The sequence below is a fragment of the Copadichromis virginalis genome, linkage group LG13 (genome assembly GCF_057382275.1).
Source record: "Copadichromis virginalis isolate Kocher_CV1m ecotype Utaka linkage group LG13, C_Virginalis_male_GT1.1, whole genome shotgun sequence".
NCBI lineage: Eukaryota > Metazoa > Chordata > Actinopteri > Cichliformes > Cichlidae > Copadichromis > Copadichromis virginalis.
The window spans coordinates 20,565,773-20,589,559 of NC_140630.1; the positions used below are offsets into that span (position 1 = coordinate 20,565,773).

Here is a 23,787-nt window from a genome sequence, read left to right on the forward strand (position 1 = left end):
GCTTGGAGTTGGCCTCTAGTGTTGTACGCCACATCCCCATTGAGTTCCTGATGAAGGCTCTTAGGGTCCCATTGATCTTGTACAATTCTAGGCATTCCAGTATCCAGCTGTGGGGCATAGAGTCATAGGCCTTCTTGTAATCAATCCAGGCAGTGCACAGGTTGGTCAGTCTGGTCTTGCAGTCTCGGCTGATTGTTCTGTCTACCAGTAGCTGGTGTTTTGCACCTCTGGTATTCTTGCCAATTCCTTTCTGTGTCCCGCTCATGTATTGACCCATGTGCCTGTTCATCTTAGCCGATATGATGCCTGACAGGAGCTTCCATGTAGTACTGAGGCAGGTTATTGGTCGGTAGTTGGAGGGGACCGGTCCCTTCTTGGGGTCCTTGGGGATCAGGACCGTCCGGCCTTCAGTTAGCCATTCCGGGTGTCTCTCGTTAACTAGCAGCTGGTTCATTTGTGCTGCCAGACGCTCGTGGAGTGCAGTCAGCTTCTTCAGCCAGTAGGCGTGAACCATGTCGGGCCCTGGTGCTGTCCAACTCTTCATACTGGAGACCCTTTCTTGGATATCTGCCACTGTGATGGTTACTGGACCCTGTTCAGGGAGGTCGCTGTGGTCTGCCCTCAGATCCACTAGCCACTGAGCATTGCCGTTATGGGTTGCATCCTTCTCCCATATGCTCTTCCAGTATTGCTCCGTCTCCAGCTTTGGTGGTGCTGTTCTCTTATTGTTCCCTTGCCACTGAGAGTACACCTTTGCTGGTTCTGTGGAGAACAGCTGGTTTATTCTCCTGCCTTCTATCTCTCTGGTGTACCTCCTCAAGCGGCTGGCCAAGGCTGTGAGTCTTTGCTTGGCAGTTTCCAAGGCCTCAGGTATGGACAGCTTGCTGTATTTCTTAGGCACCTTATTTGTCGCACCTTTCTGCAACTCCGTTAGTTGGCTAACCTCCCTCCGTGCTACTTTGATCTTGCCCTCTAGCCTCCTTCTCCATGGAGGGTACTGCCCCTTGTGGCTGTTCAACTTGTAGCCAAGCATCTCACTGATCACTGCTGCCGTATTGTAGATCAGCTTGTTAGTGTCGGTAATCGTGGTTGTAGGTATTGCCCGTAGTGCTGCATTAACATCATCTAGCAGACCTTCTGAGGGTACTTCACGTAATCTTGGTAACCGGCTACGGGGGATCCAGGTTTCAAGCTTGGCCATGATCCTATTTTTCAGGTCAGCTCCTCTCGCACTCAACGATCCTTCTCCTATCGCACTTGGGGCTATGTACCCAATCTCGGGTGGGGGTGATGATATCTCCCCCCTGACCTGGCGTCCTGACTCCTCCTTGCCGTAGCATTTGTGTTGTACCTCGTCAATCTCTAGCTGTGAGAGCAGTCCCTTCTTTCGAATGTTGGAACACTGAGCTACTAGTTGTTTCGCCGTCATTGTGGATGTTGGGTATCGAAGAATCCATAGGTCCCTCATCCTATTCATGTAGCCCCTTCCGCCGGGGTTACTTGCGTAGTAGCATTCCAACAACGCCCTGTTTTCGTCCCTTGCCCACCGATGCCTTCTTGTTCCAGTAGCCCACTTTTCGTCAGGGTGCCCTGGTTCCTCAACACCTGACGCGGACCTTGTTGATCCGGGCGACGTCCGAGCCGGCATGCCTTCATATTTATCTGTCTCGCTCATGTCTGCGGTAGGCTTGCTTAGCATAGGGGGTCTAGCCTTAGGACCCTTACTGGATACAGACGCCCCAGGCAGGAATCGAACTTGCGATCCTCTGTTCCAAAGGCGTGTAGTTTAACCACTACGCTATCCAGCTGCTATATATATATATATATATATATATATATATATATATATATATATATATATATATATATATATATATATATATATATATATATATATATATATATATATATATATATATATATATATATATATATATATATATATATATATATATATATATATATATATATATATATATATATATATATATATATATATATATATATATATATGCACATTTCACTGTTTTCTAATTGCACAGTCCTGAATCTTTTGGAGAAAATACTAGCATCTAACCTTATAGTTAATTAAAAATACATAAGAGTCCACATAAATATGAAAAATAAAGCTTTCCACAAGGAAACCTGGATGCCGGGGTTGAGTAATGTATCCTAAGTTATAATCTATGATGAGTACAGTGGGATTTCAGGGCGAAGCTTGAAATTAAATTGGCCTTCCTATCCTGCATGGGTAGAAATTCCACCGCAAAAGTCCTGAGATGCCAGAAAATGATGAATTCTATCAGTCACTAAGAAGTGCCATGGTGTAAGAGACAATTTTCCATTACTGAAGTGGCAACAGATTTCAGCTTTGAACGGGGAGGGGGCCAAAACGTGTTCATGTAGTGCTATGTAAGGGCTTATCTGACTGACAGCTGAGTGTGTCAGGACTTAAGGCAAGATTGTGAAATGTGCTATAGGCCAAAACCTGAGTGCACCAGATAGGAAAAAAATCACATGTGCTGGCTGTTTAAGTAGTAAAACAACAGAGGAACAATTCAGAGCTGTACCATTACAACCTTTACAGTAAGTGTAATGTCTGGTAGCGATGACAATCTGTGTCATTCCATTTTTGTGTCGATGAACGTCTTAAATAATGTAACTAGGTCTAAACAGAGCTGTGTATATTTTGTATCACTGTGATGGTTTGCTAATCATATAAAAGCATGATACAGCGAACCGAGAAAAGCAGATGAAAAGAGTCTTTCTTTCTTCGGCAGATTGAACTGTTTAGATAAACAATTCTTCAAACATGATCTTCTGCTATGAAGTACAATGACAGCTGTGACCGAGATAAAGAATACAACTTCTAATCACATTGTGTCTGTCTCTGTGAATGTGCTCAACCTTTTTAAGCATGGTAAATAAAAAAGGATTAATCTTCTTTTCTACAACTGCTCCTTTTGTTTTTTCGTGCCTCTGCATTGTTTATTCAACCACTGTCACTGATAGCTTAACAAGTTTTGCCCATGTTCCGAGCTGGCAGCTAATTAGGAAGCAGTTTGCCAGATTACTTGGATTAAACACAATCAGCAGCAGGCCGTAGAAATGTCGAGCAGGCGAGGCCGCTGATAAATAAGATTCAAGGTAAAACAAATAAAAAAGTCATATCGCAAATATTACTGGATTTTGCTTTAAATCTGTGCTTGGCTTGTGATTTACCACCAATCTCTGGCCTGAATTAGATATTGTAGAATTAATTTCCACTTGGGAGACAAGAACACTTATGTTCTTAGCGGTAGCTGCTAGTTTTGTGCTTCTCTAGACAAAGTTAAAAAAGTTTTGCCTCTAGGCTACATCAGGTAGTGCAGCAGATTGAGAACAAATGGTACTAATACTACTACCGCAAATAAAAAATGTATAGGTCACCCCAGGGATGTTTTCTTTGTTTTTTATTTTTGTTCTACTCCCCCGGGAGGTCAGAGGTCAGCTATGGAACAGCAGCCCTTGAGCCAGCTGTGGTTCGGTCTTTTGAGATATTAATTAAATCAGATTCTTGAAAAAGAAATTACAGCATTAGACGTCTATAACAGAACTACAATGCTAACCCTGCTATGTGCCAAGGCAGGGGGACGGTTTCGAGATTGCTTGATGGAAGCTGCGTGGATATTAGCATATGGCTGATTTATGGATTTATATTTTAAAAACGTTCCACAGAAAGATCAAGAACATATTCTCACGAGGTTTGTTTGTGTTTGGGGATCCATCTATGGATTTAAGGTTGGGTTAACATTGTGCGTCTACAAATATGTAACATGATCGACTGATGTCTGAACTCTTCATGAACACCTTGACCATGTTTGTATGTCTTTTTTTGCTAGCTATGCATAATGCATTGCTTCTATGACAAAGTGACAGTGGAGAGTAGATTTCCCTATCAAAGTGGTTTTATGTGACATAAAATTTTAATGCACACTTGCCAGTTAATGAGAAAAAACAAAGAAAACAGAAGAAAAAAAACATTTTCTGTCACTATAGACGACATTCAAGCATGATACCAGTTATGTACTTTTAATGGAATACATGAGCATCTCATAAGTTCTTTATGGATTTTATGCCTTTTGCTTTAAACCACCAACAAAAGTCAAAATGTATAATTTATGATTTGCTCTTAGCATGAAAGCTCCATGTCAAATGTCTTGCATGTGGACTGCGGATTGGCTATCTTAAAATAGTAAAATATTCAGAAAACGATAGCACTCCGTGGCTTTGTGTGTCTTGACTTTGGTTGGTGCTTATATAACAAGATGTCAAGAAATGTCAACACCATGTATCTGTCAGCCTCTGCCAGTTTTACATCAGATTTTCCCCAAACATTAAGGTTAAGGAATCAGTCATTCCTCATCCCATAACCGGCATTCCACAACTGTGTGTACAAATTAGGAGACAGAAGTCTGTTGCCAGGAGACAGATGGACAGACTCACTGAAAAGGAACAAAAAGAGATAATAAAACAAAGATATCTCACCTGTAAAGCCAAGGGGACATTTGCAGGAGTACTGAGGGGGAGATGTTGGCTGATTTGTTGCAATGCATGTTGCCCCATTCAAACAGCTGTTTGGCTTTATCTGACAGGCATCACCCACATATTGACAATATTCTCCAACCCAACCCCGGGCACAAACACACTGCAGGAATGCAGAAAATTATTCATAAGATCAGTAATATAGTAGAGTATACATCAATCTATAATAAAATGTATCATACAGAGCACACTGTATTAGAGAGAAATCATTGAATCGTGCACATTTTGAGCCTGGAGATGAATGAACAAATCACAGCTTCAAATAAATTTCAGTTCACCAAAAATTACTTCGAGAGATATTAAAGATGGTTTAATTGGCTTTGAGACGTTTTCAACCAAGATTTCTACCATCACCACGATATAATGGAGATTAATATAATTTTTGACAGTCAGAACTCAGTGAACAGCTTTAAATAAAAATTCATAGTACTTTTTTTTTTTTTTTTTTTTTTTGCCTTTTCATTAACGCAAATTCAATTACGCAGTTGTGAAGACTAAAATCCTGGATGGACAATAAGAAAAATCTGATCCAAATAAGCTAAAACAGGGTTTCACTCTAAATGTGCACCTCAGATGTTTCTTTGTCACAAACACGAGGTGTTACAAAGAGAAAAAACACAAACACTACTCTCTATATCTAGCATTAAAATGATTTTTATGTTATCTCTAGTTGTGCATATGGAGCTTCTACACGACACACTAACCATTTTATTACTACCCACAGTAAATATTTATTCACATTCAAACCCTAAAAGTCACAAAAATATAAGAAAACATTAAAAGAAAAACTTGCACTTGCAGTTAGCAACAATTTTTGACTATCTCTGACCAAACGTGCACCAACATAAAGCATGTAAAAGTAGATCGTAGATAAAGAACCCTATCAGTGGTCTAATGGAACAAGACTGATGGAGAATAATTAGGAGCTATGGGGCATTACAGAGCACTCTCAGGTGTTGTAAAAAATGCAGACATTTGAGAAGACTGAGAAACTGGGAGGCAAATTAGACCCGGACCTGTCAGTCTGAACAAAGCTTCCACATATACACCAGGATTTAATGACTTAGAATTGGATTACTGCTTTCTGTAGTCATAGAACTACCACTGATGTTTCTGTAATTCACTTTGTATTTCACTGTCATATAGACAACATTAGAAAAACCCCCAAACATTTAAACATGTCTAAACCAGGTCTTATCTCTGTATTTGTACTGCATGTACTTTATATTCAGGGACAACTGTAAGAACATCACGCAATAGTTGCCATTCTGAAGCATTCATCATTACAATCGATCCAGTGCATAACTGTTGCATCATTAAAGCAGATTTTATAGTCTAAAAATGAATACTTGCTAACAAAAAAGCCACACACCAAACAGATTCACAGGAAGGTCAACATGCTCAAATTTCTGAAAAGTGCAAAAGGTTACAATACACCATTTAGATCAATATTACTCTGGAAATGATCAAATGCAATAACGAAGAGTGGACCACTCCCATGTTTTTATCACAAAAAAGATTTTTAAAAATCTTACTACCGAAACAGAACATTTATTTTATGAATCCTAACAACACTTATGAATGAGTTCACGCTGCGTCGACTCTGTATGCGTCATGAGTCATATTTCGTGGGCTTTATTGCATTTCATTATGACTGAAACCTTAAATTACTTACCTGATATCCGCCAATTACACTCAAGCACAATCCCTCATTTAGGCAGCTGATATTGAGCAGACTGCAGTAGTCAATTATTTCTTCACAATTCTTCCCAGAAAACCCACTCAGACATCTGTTGAGAGGCGGTCAGTGTCATCAAAATCAATTCACCTTGAGCTTTAAGCACTAACAAGCAATGCTGTGTTGTTTCTTTATACGAGATTTCTGGGATTCTAATTCAGTTTTCCGCATGATCTGATTCTGATAAAGACAGGGGCGTGTCGCTAATCAGGTTAGCATTTTTTACCCATTTTCTGAAATGCTTAGCGATGTTAGCGTATCATACCAAATCAAGCTCTAATGTGAATCAAATTAACTATACTGTATAATATGCCAAATATACACTTCCCTATATTTGTATTATATTTGGTTCTTATTTAGTCAAATTTCTTGTGTGAGAGTTGTTATCTGATAAACAAATTAAACCAGTTTATCTGTTTTGTGGTCTGGTACAGTTTAATATCTGGATATCTTGAAAGATGGCAGAAATGAATGGCATGAAATGGAAACGTTTTCATAGGAAAAGCATTTAAGTCTCTGTTTCAACTCTCAACAATGACTTCCTGGAGCTTTTAAAACCGCTTTAAATCCTCCTCACATCAAAAGGTGGAAAAAAAAAATCACATTTTTATTCATTCTCAGAGGGAGACACATTCATAAGAAACGCGAATCATCTTCAAGAAGAGACTCTGATGTTCCTATTATTAGATCTCCCTCTTACCTGCAGATGTAATCATTTCCCCTGGACACACAGGTGGAATTGTTCAAACATGGTGATGGACTACACAGGCTGTTCTGCCTCTTGCACGCTGTGGCCGCACTACCATCTGCACAGACACATTCAGAGCCCTGCATGGGAGAAGCAATACAACCTAGATCACCTGCAAGCCTGGGATAGGACGCTTAAATTACACAAAAGGTACATTCGATTTCCAAGTGTAGGAACACGGAACATTATCAATAAAAGAGCAAATCACTGTAGTGATAAAAATGGGCCTTCATTGAGTCACAGTTATATTTGCTACAGACTTCTACACTTTCATTAAATATAATCTAAATAAATAATAGGTTTTACATTTGTTTTAATATGGTTTTTAGATATGAGAGGCTAACAAATGTTAATGTTCTTGTAATTCAAAGTTAAACAGATTATGCTTCTAGGAAAAAATATATATGTCAAGCAGCAGCAATAATGTGCATTATGTTGATAAATGTCCTCTTTACTCTTCTCTGCTCGGGTATCCTTAGGTGGGTCTCGAAAATGTGTAGTGCACTTGGCAAACTGTAATGAACAAAACAAAGGTCGTAGAGAAAGACAATTAGACCACTGCTGTATTTTCCCCAGAGTATCCTCTAGAGCATTAGAAACACTACCACCTCTGCAAAATGTATGAGTATACTAGCATTTCCCGTGAAAGGTGCAAATTGCAGCAGGCATCCAATTACAAAAAGGTTCTGATGAGAGCCATTTCAAACTGGCACTTAAATATGGACTGGGTCATTCAATCAAAATGTTAGAGAAAGCAGACACCCTTTCCCACAGCTCATCTTCACCGGGAAATATTAATTGCTCCCGGAGCTTTTAGAATGAAGGCATTTGATCTCGCTTCAAGACACTATTAATTTTCATGTGCCATTTCTTGTTTACGTCCCACTGAGGGAAAACAAATAAGGGAAATAAAGTCCTCACGCGATCCCCTGCAGTGCACATTTGTTCCTCCTGACATGGGTACGACTTGCAATCGAAGTTAACTCGAGATTCGCAGTAGAGGCCCGCAAATCGTTCCGGACAATGGCAAACAAATCCTGTGGGACTCTCTTCACATGTACCACCATTTCTACATGGATTTGGGTCACAGGAGGCTTTCCTCTTCTCACACGGTGGGCCTGCAAAACCAGCAAAATAGATTACTGCACTTTTATTTAGAAACTATACTGCGTCTACTGGCGTTCTTAGCATAGCATGAATTTAACTATTCTGTATACTCTTGAATCTCAAATATTAAACATGGAAATTAACAAGCATGGAATGACTTCAAAGAATTTTCACACCAGAAATGAAATGCAGACGTGATTTAGAATCCAAGAATGAAGGGGTGACTGACAGGTTTAATCATTTACACAGGGTAGTGGCATGTGTAGGGCCATTTCCCGGCACTATGCATGCATAACATTAAAAATGGTAAATAAATGGTAAATGGCCTGCATTTGTATAGCGCTTTACTTAGTCCCTAAGGACCCCAAAGCGCTTTACACTACATTCAGTCATCCACCAATTCACACACACATTCACACACTGTAAAAAGATGCTCCCACAAATAAACTTGATGCAAGACCGACTGTACACAGAGTCACCGCGTCTTGTTATTCTGTTGATTTACTATCCTAAATTGGTAGGATGATGTTCCCACCAAAGTCAAAACAATGAGTCAAAAGTAAAACTCTCAAGTTATTCAGATATGAAAAATCACAAACTAGCAGTATAATAACAGCTGTCACTTGAGTTGTTTAACTCTACTTGTAGTTTACAGCAGTCTTGTGTCTGTACAGAGTGAAATAATTATTTTATATCATATTCGCCTCAGGGAAACCAAACCTGCAGCGCCAAACACAAATTATTGGGAACTCTTCACCTAAAAATCAATTTTTTTCCCCTGAAAGCTATAAAGATGGAGTGGATTGCATTGCCTCCTCTTGTTTTTTTTTTTCCGTTTAGCCCGCATGATGGAGAACTGCCTCAGTCTCAGGGTAATATGCTTCCTGCTGTGTGTGTGTATTTAAATTTGTGCTTGTGCCATACAGCGCCGCTGCCATCCCATTAAATCAGGCCACACAGCACACACAGCATAAACAGGAAAAATAGTTGTTTGATAACACTGTAAAAAGCCTCACTAGTAATATAATTAAATGTGGGATAAACCCGAGCTAATTAAAAGCAGTCTGGTTTTTATGAGAATAAAAAATGTGAGGAAAATATCTGGTCTGTGATTATTCCTGACAGTTTCTCCATGTTTGTGTATGTGGGTTATGCCACATAGGTTTGTAATTTTATTATTATTGTTGTTTTATTTATTATTATTCATTTTTATTATTTTTATTTTCTTTGTTTATTGCAGTTTTTTCAACATTTTGTGATATGCCGATTATTGAAATAACACATATTGTGATTTATCACCTTTTTTCACCTGCAATTTATACCCTCAAAGTTAAACTATGACAATATCTGTGTTATTCAATAAGATAAGACTATGGAACTTATTATTACTTTTTCTTATGTTGTTGCTGCAAACCTGACATAAATGGTACCATTAGATGGAATGGGGTGATGTTCACAGTTAAATGTAATATTTTTTTTAAAAATACAGCATTTACCTGTAATATACTGCTTAAAATTACATATCTGTTGCTGTCTATATAGGCAGAAGTTCACATTTAACAAAAAATCATATTTTACTATTACATTTGTGCTCAGCAACCTTCCTGTTTTATTGAATTATAACCAGAATACAACCAGCTGGCAGCCAAAGATTGATTCAGACTGATGGCAACATGTTAGGAATATGCCTACATTTATAAATTAGATGGCAATTATTTACAAAACTTCAGTCAGCGATTGCAGTCAGTCAAAGTCAGACTGCGACTGTTTGTAGACAGGTTCCTTCCTATCAGGCGTCCCAGTGTGTTGGATGATTTTTTTGTGTTCGTTTGTTTTTGGTTGCTGTGATTTAATCGAAGTTTGCTCAGCTAACGTTACCTCAGGATGGTGGCGCATGAGATGAACCCTGTAGTTCGCAGTATTTTCAGAGTATTTTAACTTATTTAATTAAATATCTATATTTAGTGCCCTTGTATCAATATAATATTGTCACACAAAATCTCACAGTAAACTGCTGTATCGATTTTTATTAACGCATGGTAAATGTCCTGGAACAGTTTTATACTACAGCTCAAATACTATTTTATTTTTATTCTCATATTTCACTGTTCTCATTTTATTTTTTATTTTTTAAAAAGTATACAAGTTTATTCATTAAATTCTGCTGTATTATTAAATTTTTTTATGCGCACAACACAGTGTTATTTTTTATTATTATTTATACATCATTTGATATACACCAAATTAAAGTTAACACAGATTTTTAACTGATAAACATGCATTTTACTAAGTAGTGAGCGCCACAGCTTTCAGCATATTGTAAGCATTTTCTTAGATAAAGTAACTTTGACCTAAGCTCTAGCCAGCAGTTTAATTTCACAACTGTGAACTTAACCAGGGACAAAGTAATGCTGCAGTGATATTGTGCACAAAGGATAAAATTAGACTGAAATCACTGCAAGGTCAAGGTGAATAAATTTTGATGTTATTCCCTTGTGAGGTTTTTTTTTTTTCCCTTTCTCACATGACACCTACACATTTATCTTTCTAGTGACTTCTTTTTTTTGCATATTTTCTTTAATCCCCCTGCTGATACAAGTGCTCATGTCCCAGAGGCTCCTCCTAGCCTCCTCTGTGGGCATCAATCTTACTGTACCCAACTTCAGAGTTTGCTTTTTGCTTCAGCTCATTTTACATCAGAAATTGAGTTTTCAAAACTGGTCCACTCAAAGCTGCACGTCTACAAACTGCTTTCCTGTAGAATTTCCATTTCTCATATGTATTAATGAAGCATAATAATGATAATTCCCTCTGTAAAATGCTAACAATGTTAGTTAACACCGACGATGGTTTATATATTTATTACAGTCATTTACATTTGTGCTCTCATCTAAAACACCATTGTTTCTGCAGTGACTTTGAATTGCATCCATCTAATATGCATAAAACACCAGCATGTCAATGCCTAATTAAAACAGTTTAACAAGGCTAATGACTGCATATATACACCAAATTAAACTTACAAAACTTGGCTTTATTACCAACAAGATTAAAGAAACAATTAACACCATATTCCAAATGAAAATGGTCTTATAAAGATGGTAATACTTAACAACAAATGCCCTAGAGGTAGAGTAGAAGACAGTCAAATCAAAAGAAAATCTCATTTGAAACATCCCATGAGTTTGGCTCATTATTCTCTGCGCATAGACTTTGGCCTGTGAGGGCAGCCAGCACTGGAGCAGCCACTAACTTCCACTTGATTAATGAGCCAACTGCAGCAGGGAGGTAAAGGAAGCACGAGCTCTACAGAACTCCCAAGAAGCTGATGGGACACCAAGACACCATGACTGTGCGAAAGCACCCAGTGGAGTCTGCTTATTTGAGGGAGCAGCAGCAATTAAAGCCAATTACAAGAAGCTGCAAAAGCAGTCAGAGCATGTAAGTCCACAATTTGTTTCTGATGGAAATTATAGGAATTATCTATTTGACTTCAAACAAGGGCAGATGTTTTCTTTAATAGGGCCAACTATTTGGTTTTAACAAATGTAAGTAGCTGGTGATCATTATACTGTCATCACTGACAGCTTGGGTTAAAAGGCTTGCAAAATGCTTCTTTTACATGAAACAAAACAAAACAAGAGCAAAAAACAGCTAACACAAAAATCATTTGACTCTTTTTTTCCCCACTAGTTTCACTCCTAATGCTGTAGTTAGAGAAAAAAGTTACATTTCAAAGAGCAATTCAGACTTGAATAAAAGGAAAATATGATAAAGTTCATGTGAACCAAATTTAACATACAGTCTAGTCCACCGGTGTTGCATTAAGGAACTAACATAAGTATAATGTCCTCTACCTGATCGAAAATATTCAGTATTCAATTCAGCAGGTATCTGGCATTCACTACCAACAAGGGGATGAAATGACTTTTTTTTTCTCCTTCTTTTGTATGGCCTTAATAATCTCTTGTTATAAAGAAAAAAGAATATGCCAAACAGTACTGGAAGTAACCTTGAAACAACATCTCTAAAATAATAAGCTGAAAGCATGGGCTGGACTCAAAAGGCGAAGCTGTGACACTTCAAGAATGCTGCCAGGACAAATTGTGCTCCAAACAAAACAATGAATCAATGTGAAAAGCCACTTGGAGATTTTACTCCAGAAAGTTCATTGCAGGCTTGATTTTTACAGCAGAGAGTGATATCGAGGGCAGCCCGAAGAGCATCTAGGTCTTGTAACCATTTGTGTGTGATAACGATTGACCCGACTATACAAAAATACAGCGGATGAGACTAAATAATGAGCGAATCACTAATGTGCCATACATCTTCGCCACAGCAAAAGTCCCACTCAGCGCCTATACATGAGCGTCCAGCACTGTCTCTGAAGTGGATGGTCTTGGCTGGGAGTGAAAAATGTGTCACAATGCTCTTTGATTTGCTTTTGTAAGTGATTCTTAGAGACGGGGATCAGCTACTTTAACCCTAAGCCTAAATATAATATAACCATGCAATTTGTCTCTGTGAATATGAGCAGAGCAGAAGAAAAGTGATGGATTTCCACATAACTATATCCAGTTCTCAGATGTATATTAATGTGTATCAACTTTACATCACGTGTTGTTTCTGTTGTGACCGAAAAAAGTGACGCGTTCGTTTTATCCTGAACTTGGAAGCCTGATGTGTGCCACCTGTAAAAGGCAATTATAAATACTATCATAAATGGGACTTATTCTTCAAATAACGAGCACTGAATAACATTCATTTTTATCTTTGCGCTCTCAGCAGAAACAATACACTATAAATTACATTTTACCTGATTGCCGTAAACCTTTATTTTATTAACTCCGGCATGCTCCGTTAGCTAGCAGTATAGCCCAGGCCCTTTAGAGCGGCACATCACTGGTTGTAATATGAGGTATTTGATTTGAAGTGGCCCCTTCATATATTATGATGACAAATATAACATCGAGTGGGATCAAGTTTATAGCCCACAAGGAAATGCTGATCTTTTTATGATTTATGATGATTTGAAGATAGCCCTCCTGTTTGAGGGAAATTACATGGTTCTGGGAGGTGAGGGAAAAACACTTTCCATTGTGCTTTGTATACAGAATTGCAGTAAACTGTGTGATTTGCTTGGTGGTGATTAAAACTGTGACATGCTGTTTAAAGAGCAGCTCTTCATTGTTACTGAGCCAGACAGTCCATCTACGTTATATAAACAGCCTTCTAAAATAAGAGATGCTTACCAGAGAAACCATTGTCACAGATGCATTTGAAGGATGCAGGTGATATTTGAAGGCATGTCCCATTTTCACAGATGCTGTCACAGTTTGCTTTCCCAATGATTTCAGAGCAGTTAACCCCTAAAACAAACAGCCCATTAGATGATTATTCACAGAGGACCAGGCACAGAAAAAAACAGTAGATGAGCAGAATCAAGTTTGCTTGCATGCACGGAGGTCTAATGCCTTTGATTTTAATTTTGTTAAAGAAAAAAAGTCATTACTGTAGATAATTCGGCAAGGAGCTTAAAAAAGGAAGTCATCTGGAATGCAAGCAATGTAAAAATTTATTCTGTTTGCATTACATGAGTGTGTCGGAGGGTTATGGTGAAAAACATTAACTTGATGTGTTCAATAAATCCATAATTGAGAAGCTGCTTTTACGTTCTTTCAGCACATGAGTACGTCTCTCAGAAACACTTCTTCTACAAACTTTGATTTTGTAGCAAATGCAACATGTTACAGCCACAAGTGATGTATAGGACTATTTTTAGATGCTCTGACCAAGCCCTTATTCAAACAATTACGAGAACTCATTAAATGGGATCAGTGACATTTGTGCTCACCTGTAAAATGTGGAGGACACAGACACTTATATGTTCTGTAGTGTGGATCTGTCGATCCATTGCTCAAACAGACTCCTTTGTTTTCACAGGGGTTATCCAAACAAGCATCAAACTTTTCACAAAACCTCCCGGAATACTTGTGGTGACATCGACAGTGGAATGCACTCTCTCCGACTCCTGTTTGACAGACACCGTTCCCCGAACAAAGTCGAAGCATCGGGGAGCTCCGACAAAGTTGGGTTTTAACTGTGACGTTCAGCCTCAAACCTAGCGTGCACAGCTGCATGTCTCCTTCGTGCAGCGCAATAAAATAACGGTGACCCGGCATGAGCCACCTGGCATCGACTTGCTCTCTTTCATTTATGTTGTGAGGGAAGAGAAACTGATCTTCTCTCTGTCCTGTTGCAGAACAGCTTTCAAAGTTCTCTTTTGACACATTTAGGAGTTTGATGCCATATGACTTGAGTGTTTCATCAGCAGACATCAGCAGTTTGTCTCCATGTTGTAGCTGAAGTGGGCATATCTGTGGGAAGTTGAAAGGCTGCTCACTTGACTCGTCTCCCTGCTGGGAATCCCAACACTCAGAAACACTCCTGCAGATGTTCCCTATTAGAGTCCAATTCATTTGGATGGTGTTTTTTTTAAGGTGCCATTCGGTTGAAGGTTGCCTGTTGCAAAGGATTTGGCAGTGGATCATATGAATGGCCACAAAAATGAGACTCACGTGAAACAATGACGATCTCATGTCTCCTCTTTCTCTGTATTTAATCCAAATCAGTTTGGGACTTTTAAGAACGACTTTATGTGATGCTTTACTCCAAAGTCCACCAGAGTAGCAATCGCCTGAAGAAAACAAAGAGATTTTTTAAAATATGTTTTACGGCTACACACTGTTGCTGCTTAAAACTTTACCCAGAGCACTAGAAGTGACTGAGCCCATGCTGTTATTATGAAGATTTCATTTTACAATAACACCACAGACCTATGGTTTCTGCGAGGGTAGCAGGAACTGTTATAATCATATGCAGTGCTGCTGACCACCAAGTGTGTCACAGCAGCCTCAGCCTCCCGGAGGTTTCTACAGAGAGTGACAATGTCAGATAAAATATTCTCTCTCCCCTGCTGGTGCCTGATACCTCAGTGTCAGGCAGCGAGATGAGTTAAAGCAGACAGCATTGTCTTCCTCCCTCAGGCCTTTTTCATACGTGTGCGCCAGATAAAACAACAAAGTAGAGAAGCCTCGCTGCAAGAAGAACTCTGCTTCTTGATCAGCTCACAAGGGCTGATATGAATAACTGCATGGCGATAAGTAATAAAACGCTGAATATGGAACACCAATATCAATAGAAGAGGGAGTGATAAAATGAATGAGATTGCAAGTATTGTCTTGGGGGTTCTGTGGGGACCCAGAAGACTTCATTTACACGAGATGAAGATGACTATTGTGTTTCACCGAACAAATTGGAAACCTGTCAGCTGATTTGTGAGAAAAAAATATTGAATTAAAATTTTAATAAAAGAAGACAAAATGTGGGATAGGTTTAGTGATTGCAGAATAATAATTACCAGCACCTGTGCAATGGCCATTTACATGTAGTTATTCGTTTTTTAATTAACTTTTATTTAAAGTTCAGTATTTTTACATTGACAATGAATCAAAGGAGATTAGATATGAAAGGATTCATTCATAGCAACAGAGCATCCCTTTATTTTTTCAGCATTTTGATGTTTTCTATCTGGTGCGAGCGGTGCTGGTGAATAAGCCTACACTTCAAAAAGTATGAAACCCGTACATTAGAGTTCTATAGCAGAAGTTGTGGTCATTGTGTGTGGGGAGAAAATGTGACAGATGTGATCCTTCTCCATAGTTACAGTAGTTCCAATTTTGGGTCCGGCAATTTCGTGGTGGCAAAAAAAGTGGCCAGACAGACAGGACACTGATGCGTTGTAAAAAGATGTCATTTTGGCAGTCTGTTGGTTTTAGTGTAAAAGCACCAAAAAACACATGATTGAGATTCTTGCCAGAATATTGTAACTATACTGTAAAACAAAGCACCTCACAAACGTCTCATAATTATAAAACAGGAGAAAAGAAATCAATGAATGTCATTATGAGATAATAGAAAAAGCTCTTAAAAAACTCAATATATATTCAAAGAAATTTAATTTGTACATTAAACCTTTTTTTTTTTTTTTGAAAAAGAAAGACTTTGAGCAGATCTGTTTACATAATATGCCAGGAATCTTGAGCTGCTACTGGAACTAATGATTCAAGTTCTTCTAAAAGCAAGTTTTAGGTATTTACTTGGAAGTTATTATAATACACAAAGGAATCCTGGTTCGAGACTGGATGGAGACACAAATCCCTAAAAGGGTTGGGTCAGGAAGTGAATAAGCAAGTTGCCAAAAGTTTTCATCTAAATTACCTTTAAATGGCCACTGGGACATAAAAAAACAACAACGGACATATAGACTCATCAGTCAATCTGATTTAAAAATTGCTTTAAAAAGGGTAATTTTAAAAAAGCTTTTTCCCCCCGGAATCAATGGCAGCCAACCAACAGGTACAGAAGCAGGACCTCCTGTAAATTGAAAACAAGCAGAAATAAAGCACGTGTTCTACCATGGAAAATGTCTTGAGAACCCAGATTGGTGCCACTGCAATAAAATCAAAACAATTGCCATTGCAAAATATTCTTTTCTTTTGACATTTTTCCATTGTTACATTTATTAATATAACCACAGTAGGAACAAAACTCTAATCCACAATTACGTTTAATCCTTGATTAGATGAAACTGTGGATTTGGAGAATCGTCAAGCCTGCTGCTCTTGGCTTACAGGTTGTAAAAGTATGTTAAGCATCCCTGTCGCATGCCTACAATGTTTCAAAAGACATGTGAAGATATGGAATTTCTTATATTGGTTTTAAAAAAGTGGCTAACAAACAACTTTAATGGGTTACAGACTAAAAAACATCAAACAAATTTAAAAAAAAAATGAAAACATGGTAACAAAATTGTCAATAAAATTGGAAATCAGAGTTTTACATAGATAGTACAATACAAAAGTACAGAGTAAACCCTAAACTCTTTACAATTTGATTCCATGGAGTCAAACTTTCTTTCATTTTTAAAGTGGTCTGGAGAAACAGCTTTCCAGGCTTCTTAATGATCCTTTAAAGGTTTTCTTTGGACATTGGCTGCTTCATTCATTACAGTCCTGTGCTGTGATGAATCTAAATTTTTTTAAAAATTGGTTCAAATCAAAATCAATATATACTGGAGAGGTACAAGAGTGAGTGCCACCTGTAAAACACATTGGTTCTGTCGTGGTTTGGTTTGGCTACATGTCCACCAGTGGTGTTTGGGATGGAATTATGAATACCGAAAAGAACCATCAGATTTCAATATCCACCATAAAGCATATTTAAAGCCTCTGATTAGCAGCAGCTTTGTTTTTCAGCATGGCAATGCTCTCAAACACACTGCCAGTGCAGAACAAAAGGCAGCCGACATCCAAAGAGTTCTGAGTTTCCTTTAAAAACTATTCCTGAAGACTACCTGTACTTAAAGAAATTACAAAAAAGCCTAAGAGAGTTAATAAAATTGGTTGAAATACTGACTTTCAAATTCCTTAGAATTGTACAAACTCTTTTTTTGCCTTATATAAAGAGTACTGTAAATTATCCACAACAACCCTGAAACTACCAAAAACAGCACAACACCAGAATCTAATACTGTGTCACTGTAAGGTGTTTTTGTCTATTAGTAGTAGCACAGTAGTGGCAGCTATGTTTACTGCTATCAGTCGCCTGTAACCAGTAATGTGATTTAGGCAAGAGGTCAGGATGTACTGTATACTCTGAATCGAAATTGGACTTTCACAGTATCAGCTACAATTCAATAATGCACTGCATAATGCTGTATGCTGCAGTACACTTGTTTATATCTCAACTACCACATAATAACAAGACCCAGGTCACCCCAACAGCCTCACCATGAATTGTCCCAAAGTTGGAGTGAAATGAAGACCACCTTATACCACCATGCATGTGGCAGTAAATTGACAACATCAACAAGCAGAATGAGTAAAAAGATAACAGAAGGCACACTAAGGCCAGGAAAGACTATCTATTTGCCACATTTCCACTGGAATTCAGAAAGAATACATTAAGCAAGTAAACCGAACGGTTGTAATCAGCACATTTGTTTCAATACCAAATTACTATCATAACTCATAATACATTGAGAAGCTGTTTAAACCATAGGTCTCTGCGCAGTTAACTTCATTTAAACTCTAAATGACATTTATCCATCTTGATCTTGACCAAATCTGATTCGAAATCCATCTAAAATTGCATTCGATACTCATTCATACTTCCACGCCAATCTATAGTGTTTGGCGTCCACTTAAATAAACAGACCAGAAGGTTCTCTTCGGATATTAAGAGGCCTTAAAGGTATTGATCAATTAGGATTAAACTGTGGGCCACACAGTGAAATGGTTCAGCTAATAAGGGCCATGGGGTCAGAAGCAAGGTAATGCTTGTGGGGGTCAACTAATTGTCTCAAACAGCCTCCTGCTATTATTGCACCTCAGTTCACTCCACAATTTAGGATGCCAATCACGCAGGTGTGTAGAGGGCAATGGATCAAGGGAGCTGTGTAAATCCTCGCTTGACTGATGACTGAGAGAGACATGAGGAGGACACAACGAATTATCGCATCATACTGGTAGGTTACATGTCAATTGCTGTCTCTCACAGGTTACAATAGCTGATACGGAGATTGAAAGAAAATTAATCGACAAAATATTTTCATAATCAGCTCCCTTTGTTCTTAAATAAATGGTTTAGGCAACTTAAGAAGATGTGAAGATTACCAAATGAAGGACATTTTCCCCAATTAATGTCACTTTCTTGACCAAATGACTCAAGAAAGAGATCAGGAGCTTACTCGGTAATAAATAGTCAACACAGCGCTGTAGGTTAGATGAAGATAGGTTAGATGAACTGGATCAAAGAGGACATTTGACATAACAAAGCTTAGTTTGATCAGAAACTAGGCCACATCTGAAAACATTTGCTAACTTGCCAACTAATGAGAAAGATTACATTTTCTTGTTTTCTTCACAAGTAGCAAAGTTTGGCTCATTAAGCTGTCAGCACGATGCACAGACAGTGATGAAGATGGTGGTTAGTGACTGAGGCACAATTGCTAGTTACAGTACAATGGCACTTCTGCAAGAACGAGGACGCACAGGTGTAAGTTGAGGCAAACATTGTTGAGATAAATAGTGTAAGCGTCCTTGTATATGGTAATTTCTCATTATCATTTCCTCAGAACTTTTCACAGCCTGGCAGCTGCAGTGAGTGAATGCTGATGGTGTTTGCTATTGTGCTGTATTGAGTGTATTTTTTGCTTTTTTCCCCCTCGCTGCATAGGGACTGGAGATGACTTATCGGAAGTTTATATTTGTACGGCATATTAAATTAAATTGAATTAAATTAGAATTCAAGTTGTAAGCCTCCTACATTGATTAAATATGCTGCTGTTCTGTCATAACATGTCCCTCAGGATCATCGTAACAAAGAAAGGGTCTTTTGCAACTCTCTGTGCCACAGTGAATCTGCTGAAATGATTAAATCAGAAGGCGAAAGAAAATCATCTCTCAATTTATCGCCACACATGAGGTATGCGATGAGATGAACTTCATGACCGGCATTACAGACTCGTAGGCTTTTATCAACTTGACAATATTTGGTAGAGCATCATTTGTCATCAGCATACCAATTCATTCTAAAAGCTTCCCGAGTGAACAACACAAAACAAAACAAAAAAAACAACAAAAAAATCTGGAACAGATATTTTACCTGAGAAAGTCTGACTGTGAAGTAAACACAGACTTTAAAGCAGCTGGCACAGAACTCATTTCTCTGTCCACTCACTGTTAAATTCACTTTTGTCAACACTGTGGTGATGGATTTGGTAGATGTTGTCCCATTTCAGAGTAGGAAAGTAGCAGAAAAAGGTCAACTGCCACCATCATTAAGTGGGTTCGAACACAGACCGGCTCGTGAACATATTTACAAAGCCAAAACACTTCAGCTACATTTAATAATAATAATAAGAAGAAAAGGAGCTTTGGTTATTATTTATAACCTTCAAACTGATACAAATCAGCTTTATTACTATATCAGCAGCGGGATGTCTCTGAAACAGCAGTGAACCACCAGCAGGCTACTGGCCACAGCCGCTGCTGGACTGATCGTTTGTGCTCCCTGGGTAGATGTGTGGATCGCCACTAATCACCTATAACAATGATGAGCATCCAGGCCTAAAGCCCCCTGAAAATTAGCCCGTACATCAATTTTCTTACTCTAAATGAAGTGATTGATGCCAAAGGCAAAACCAATTTTCACTCAAATTTCAGGTCTGTTTCCTGAATCATGTAAAGTAATACTGAGAAGACAAGTCATACAGTTCTGGCCTTTATCTTATAGAAGTGCATAGGAAATTAAACTTCACAGACACCTAGTTTTTTTGTTCTTTCTTTACTCTCTAAAACCTTAAACAACATTTGAAAGAAGCAAAACTGCAGAATGTTTTCAAGTCTGTAATATCTCAAACCATGGGTTAAATTAGGTCAAAGCCAGCAGCACAACAGCTTTGCCAGCTTGAAATGAATTGCTCTTTTTTTGTTTGTTTTAGGCACTACCTTTATCAGTCACCAGCCCCCCTGTATAGTCTACAGTGTTTCCTGTTTATTTGGGGCTCTGGAGGAGAACCTCAATAAGTTAAGGCTGTGAGTTTTTGTTTGTTTGTAACACTTGTGCAGTGCTTTGGGGATTTGCAGTATATACACTTTCTGCCACGCAGAGCCCTAAGAGCTCTGCATGAAGGAAATACTGCAGGCACGTCTGTGAGGCAGCTTGGTTATCATGATCCAGAATATGTGGCACACCTGCAGACCAGAAAATTGCTTTGGAGAGTTTCGTTTATTTAGTTATTTTTATCCATAGTTTTTCTTGTTTGTTCTGAGTCACCTATATAGAGCTTGTGGCATGCTAATGTTAGGTGTGGATGCTGGAGGTCAAGCAAAAATCTCTTCTCCATCTCCACCAACTCTTCTCTTAAAAACTTCACACGAGTGTACAGTATACCTAAGACAGTGTATTTTCCCCTAAACAACATATTTGTGTTTTAAATCTTATACAACGAATAGTTTCATGTTTATCAGTTTTTTAATCACCAGAAAAACATGATTTGGTTTCATTTGACCTAAATAGGCAAGTTGTTGTGCAAGTTGTCCATGCCATGAGCACACCAAACCATACAGAGCTAATAAACTCATCTTTAACCTAGAGAAAGTATCATTCATAACTTACAAAAAAGGGTTTTTTATTTTATTTCCACTTCACCTCAATACTTCTTAAATGAACTTGGGACCCAGAAAAGCCAATTGCCTTCTGAATCTTGCTCATATGCAGTTCAACTGGTTTTAACTCGTTATAGCTGATATCTGTGCGGCTATATACTGTTAACTGCCAGTATAGTTTTTATTAGCACTGCTGAGCCAGCCAGGGATTTCCACTAGAGTCACTTAAGGTTTTAATGTGATTCTCCTGTTCGGTATTGGTTTTGACACTGTGCCCTGTGCACACAGATTCCATGAAACTTTTAATATAATCCCAAGTAGATGATGAAATCCCCAAATTCTTTGCAATTTTAAAATAGAAAAGAAACTCTTACGTTGTTGAAATATTTGCTCGTGAAATTTTTCTTTAGTGCGAGGGGGAAAAACACAAAAAAAACTGAGTTCTTACATTGAATATATTGTTTATTTTTTAATTAAATGTGGGTTTACTATTTGTGGGTTTACAGCGAAGCATCTGCCTTCATCTCACTCTATCCCTAGCATCCTGCTCTGTCACAACAACCCTCTGCATGTCCTCCTTCGCTACCTTCATCAAATTCCTCTGTGGTCTTCCTCTTTTCCTGCTGCCTAACAGCTACATATTCCACATCCCTTGTCCAGTAAATCCACTATCCCAGACTATCTCAGCCTTGTCCCTCTTTTTCTCCAAAGTGCTCGACCTCAGCTGTCCCTCTGATACTCTCATTTCTAATCCTGTCCACTCTGGTAATTCCCAGCTTATTGCATTTATTGATCATTTGTTTATTCCTGTTACATCTATTTAAAAATCTTTTTTTTAACTTTTTGATTTAGATCCCATTTGCACGTGGATCCAAAATGTACCATAACCGGTGATTTGTGGACAATTTTCATAACTACGTGACTCACTTGAACTAAAATAAAAATGTGTGCTGCTAAAGTTAGCCAGCTTTAACAAGTGGCGCATGTCTTACTATTTTCCCCCCATGGTGATGTCACATTTTGATTACTGAACACCTCAGGGTGTGCTGGATGACATTATACAAAAAACCTTTTTGGTTCAACACCGGTCATAAGTAATTTCTCCTAATTTAAAGACATTGATTTTTTTTTTTTTTACACTAACAACAACAACAACAACAACAACAACAACAACAACAACAATAATAATAATAACTGTGCACACTACTACAACTACCAAGTCTTAAGAGTTTGAGAAGTTTTAAAAAGTTATTATATGGTAAATGGCCTGTATTTATATAGCGCTTTACTAGTCCCTAAGGACCCCAAAGCGCTTTACATATCCAGTCATCCACCCATTCACACACAGCTACATTGTAGCCACAGCCACCCTGGGGCGCACTGACAGAGGTGAGGCTGCCGGACACTGGCGCCACCGGGCCCTCTGACCACCACCAGTAGGCAGTGGGTGAAGTGTCTTGCCCAAGGACACAACGACCGAGACCGTCCAAGCCGGGGCTCGAACCGGCAACCTTCCGATTACAAGGCGAACTCCCAACTCTTGAGCCACGATCGCCCATAATGCAAAGATGAAAGAGGCTACGTCAACAAGATTGAACTACAGCTTAGCATTAAATGTAGCTAACGCGTCCCTCTGCCCCCATCCTGCAAATGCTAGGCCCAGGATTTACTATGGACGGCTAATCTTACTAGTAGGGAGTACACATGGACCATCTGCTGCATGCAGAAACGGTGCAGCAGACACCTCTCTGCTGACTTGCAATTAACGCCGTTTCATCGTCTGTGCCGGTGGGATATATGCTCACCATTAAGTTGCAAAGGTGTTCCGCCCTGGGACGGTGACTTGTACCATCATTCTGGAGAATTTGCTAGTCAGAGGTGAGATGTGTATCTCCGTGGGGAATAAGACAGCTGAGCCGTCTAAGCGACACCGGGGGAAACACGTTGCTAAGGAAATGTGATCAGAAGCTGAGGGCTGAAGGCGTGCCTGTCTGCTGAGGAGATGGCCCTCTGTGGCAGGTCAGGGCGGGGATACGGGGCTGCTTGATTGATTATTTAATTAGGCTTAACAAAATATTCATTAGCGAGGCGAGTCATTATCTTGTGTAAACAATTGAACCTCTCCTACAAAATGAAAATGGTTTTTATATAGCCTATTACCTGAGAGGTGAAAAAAAAATTGACTGCGGTCTCTCAAAGCCTAGCTATAATTGATCCTCTGCAGGTCTGGATTAGGAACGCGTTTAATAAGAACTAAAACTCCAAAACTGTTGTTTCGTGCATCTGGTTGCCTAGCAGGCTAAATGAATTACTGTAGCACTTTGTCATGCATGCGCTACTCCAATTGCTTGGGCTGATGTGAAGATTACACTAGACTA

General features: G+C 38.7%; 1 protein-coding gene across 1 annotated transcript in view; it reads right to left on the minus strand.

The window, feature by feature from the left end:
* eys (EGF-like photoreceptor maintenance factor) overlaps positions 1–23,330 on the minus strand; it is a 176,578-nt gene extending 153,248 nt beyond the window's left edge. Inside the window, exons 1-7 of the mRNA XM_085477940.1 lie at positions 23,215–23,330; positions 14,032–14,874; positions 13,430–13,546; positions 7,992–8,188; positions 7,023–7,150; positions 6,260–6,374; positions 4,528–4,687 (exon numbers count right to left, since the gene is read on the minus strand). Coding sequence (XP_085334066.1) covers positions 4,528–4,687; positions 6,260–6,374; positions 7,023–7,150; positions 7,992–8,188; positions 13,430–13,546; positions 14,032–14,776 — 1,462 coding nt within the window. The 5' untranslated portion in view covers positions 14,777–14,874; positions 23,215–23,330. The remainder of the gene's footprint in view (positions 1–4,527; positions 4,688–6,259; positions 6,375–7,022; positions 7,151–7,991; positions 8,189–13,429; positions 13,547–14,031; positions 14,875–23,214) is intronic.
* Positions 23,331–23,787: the final 457 nt, after the last annotated feature.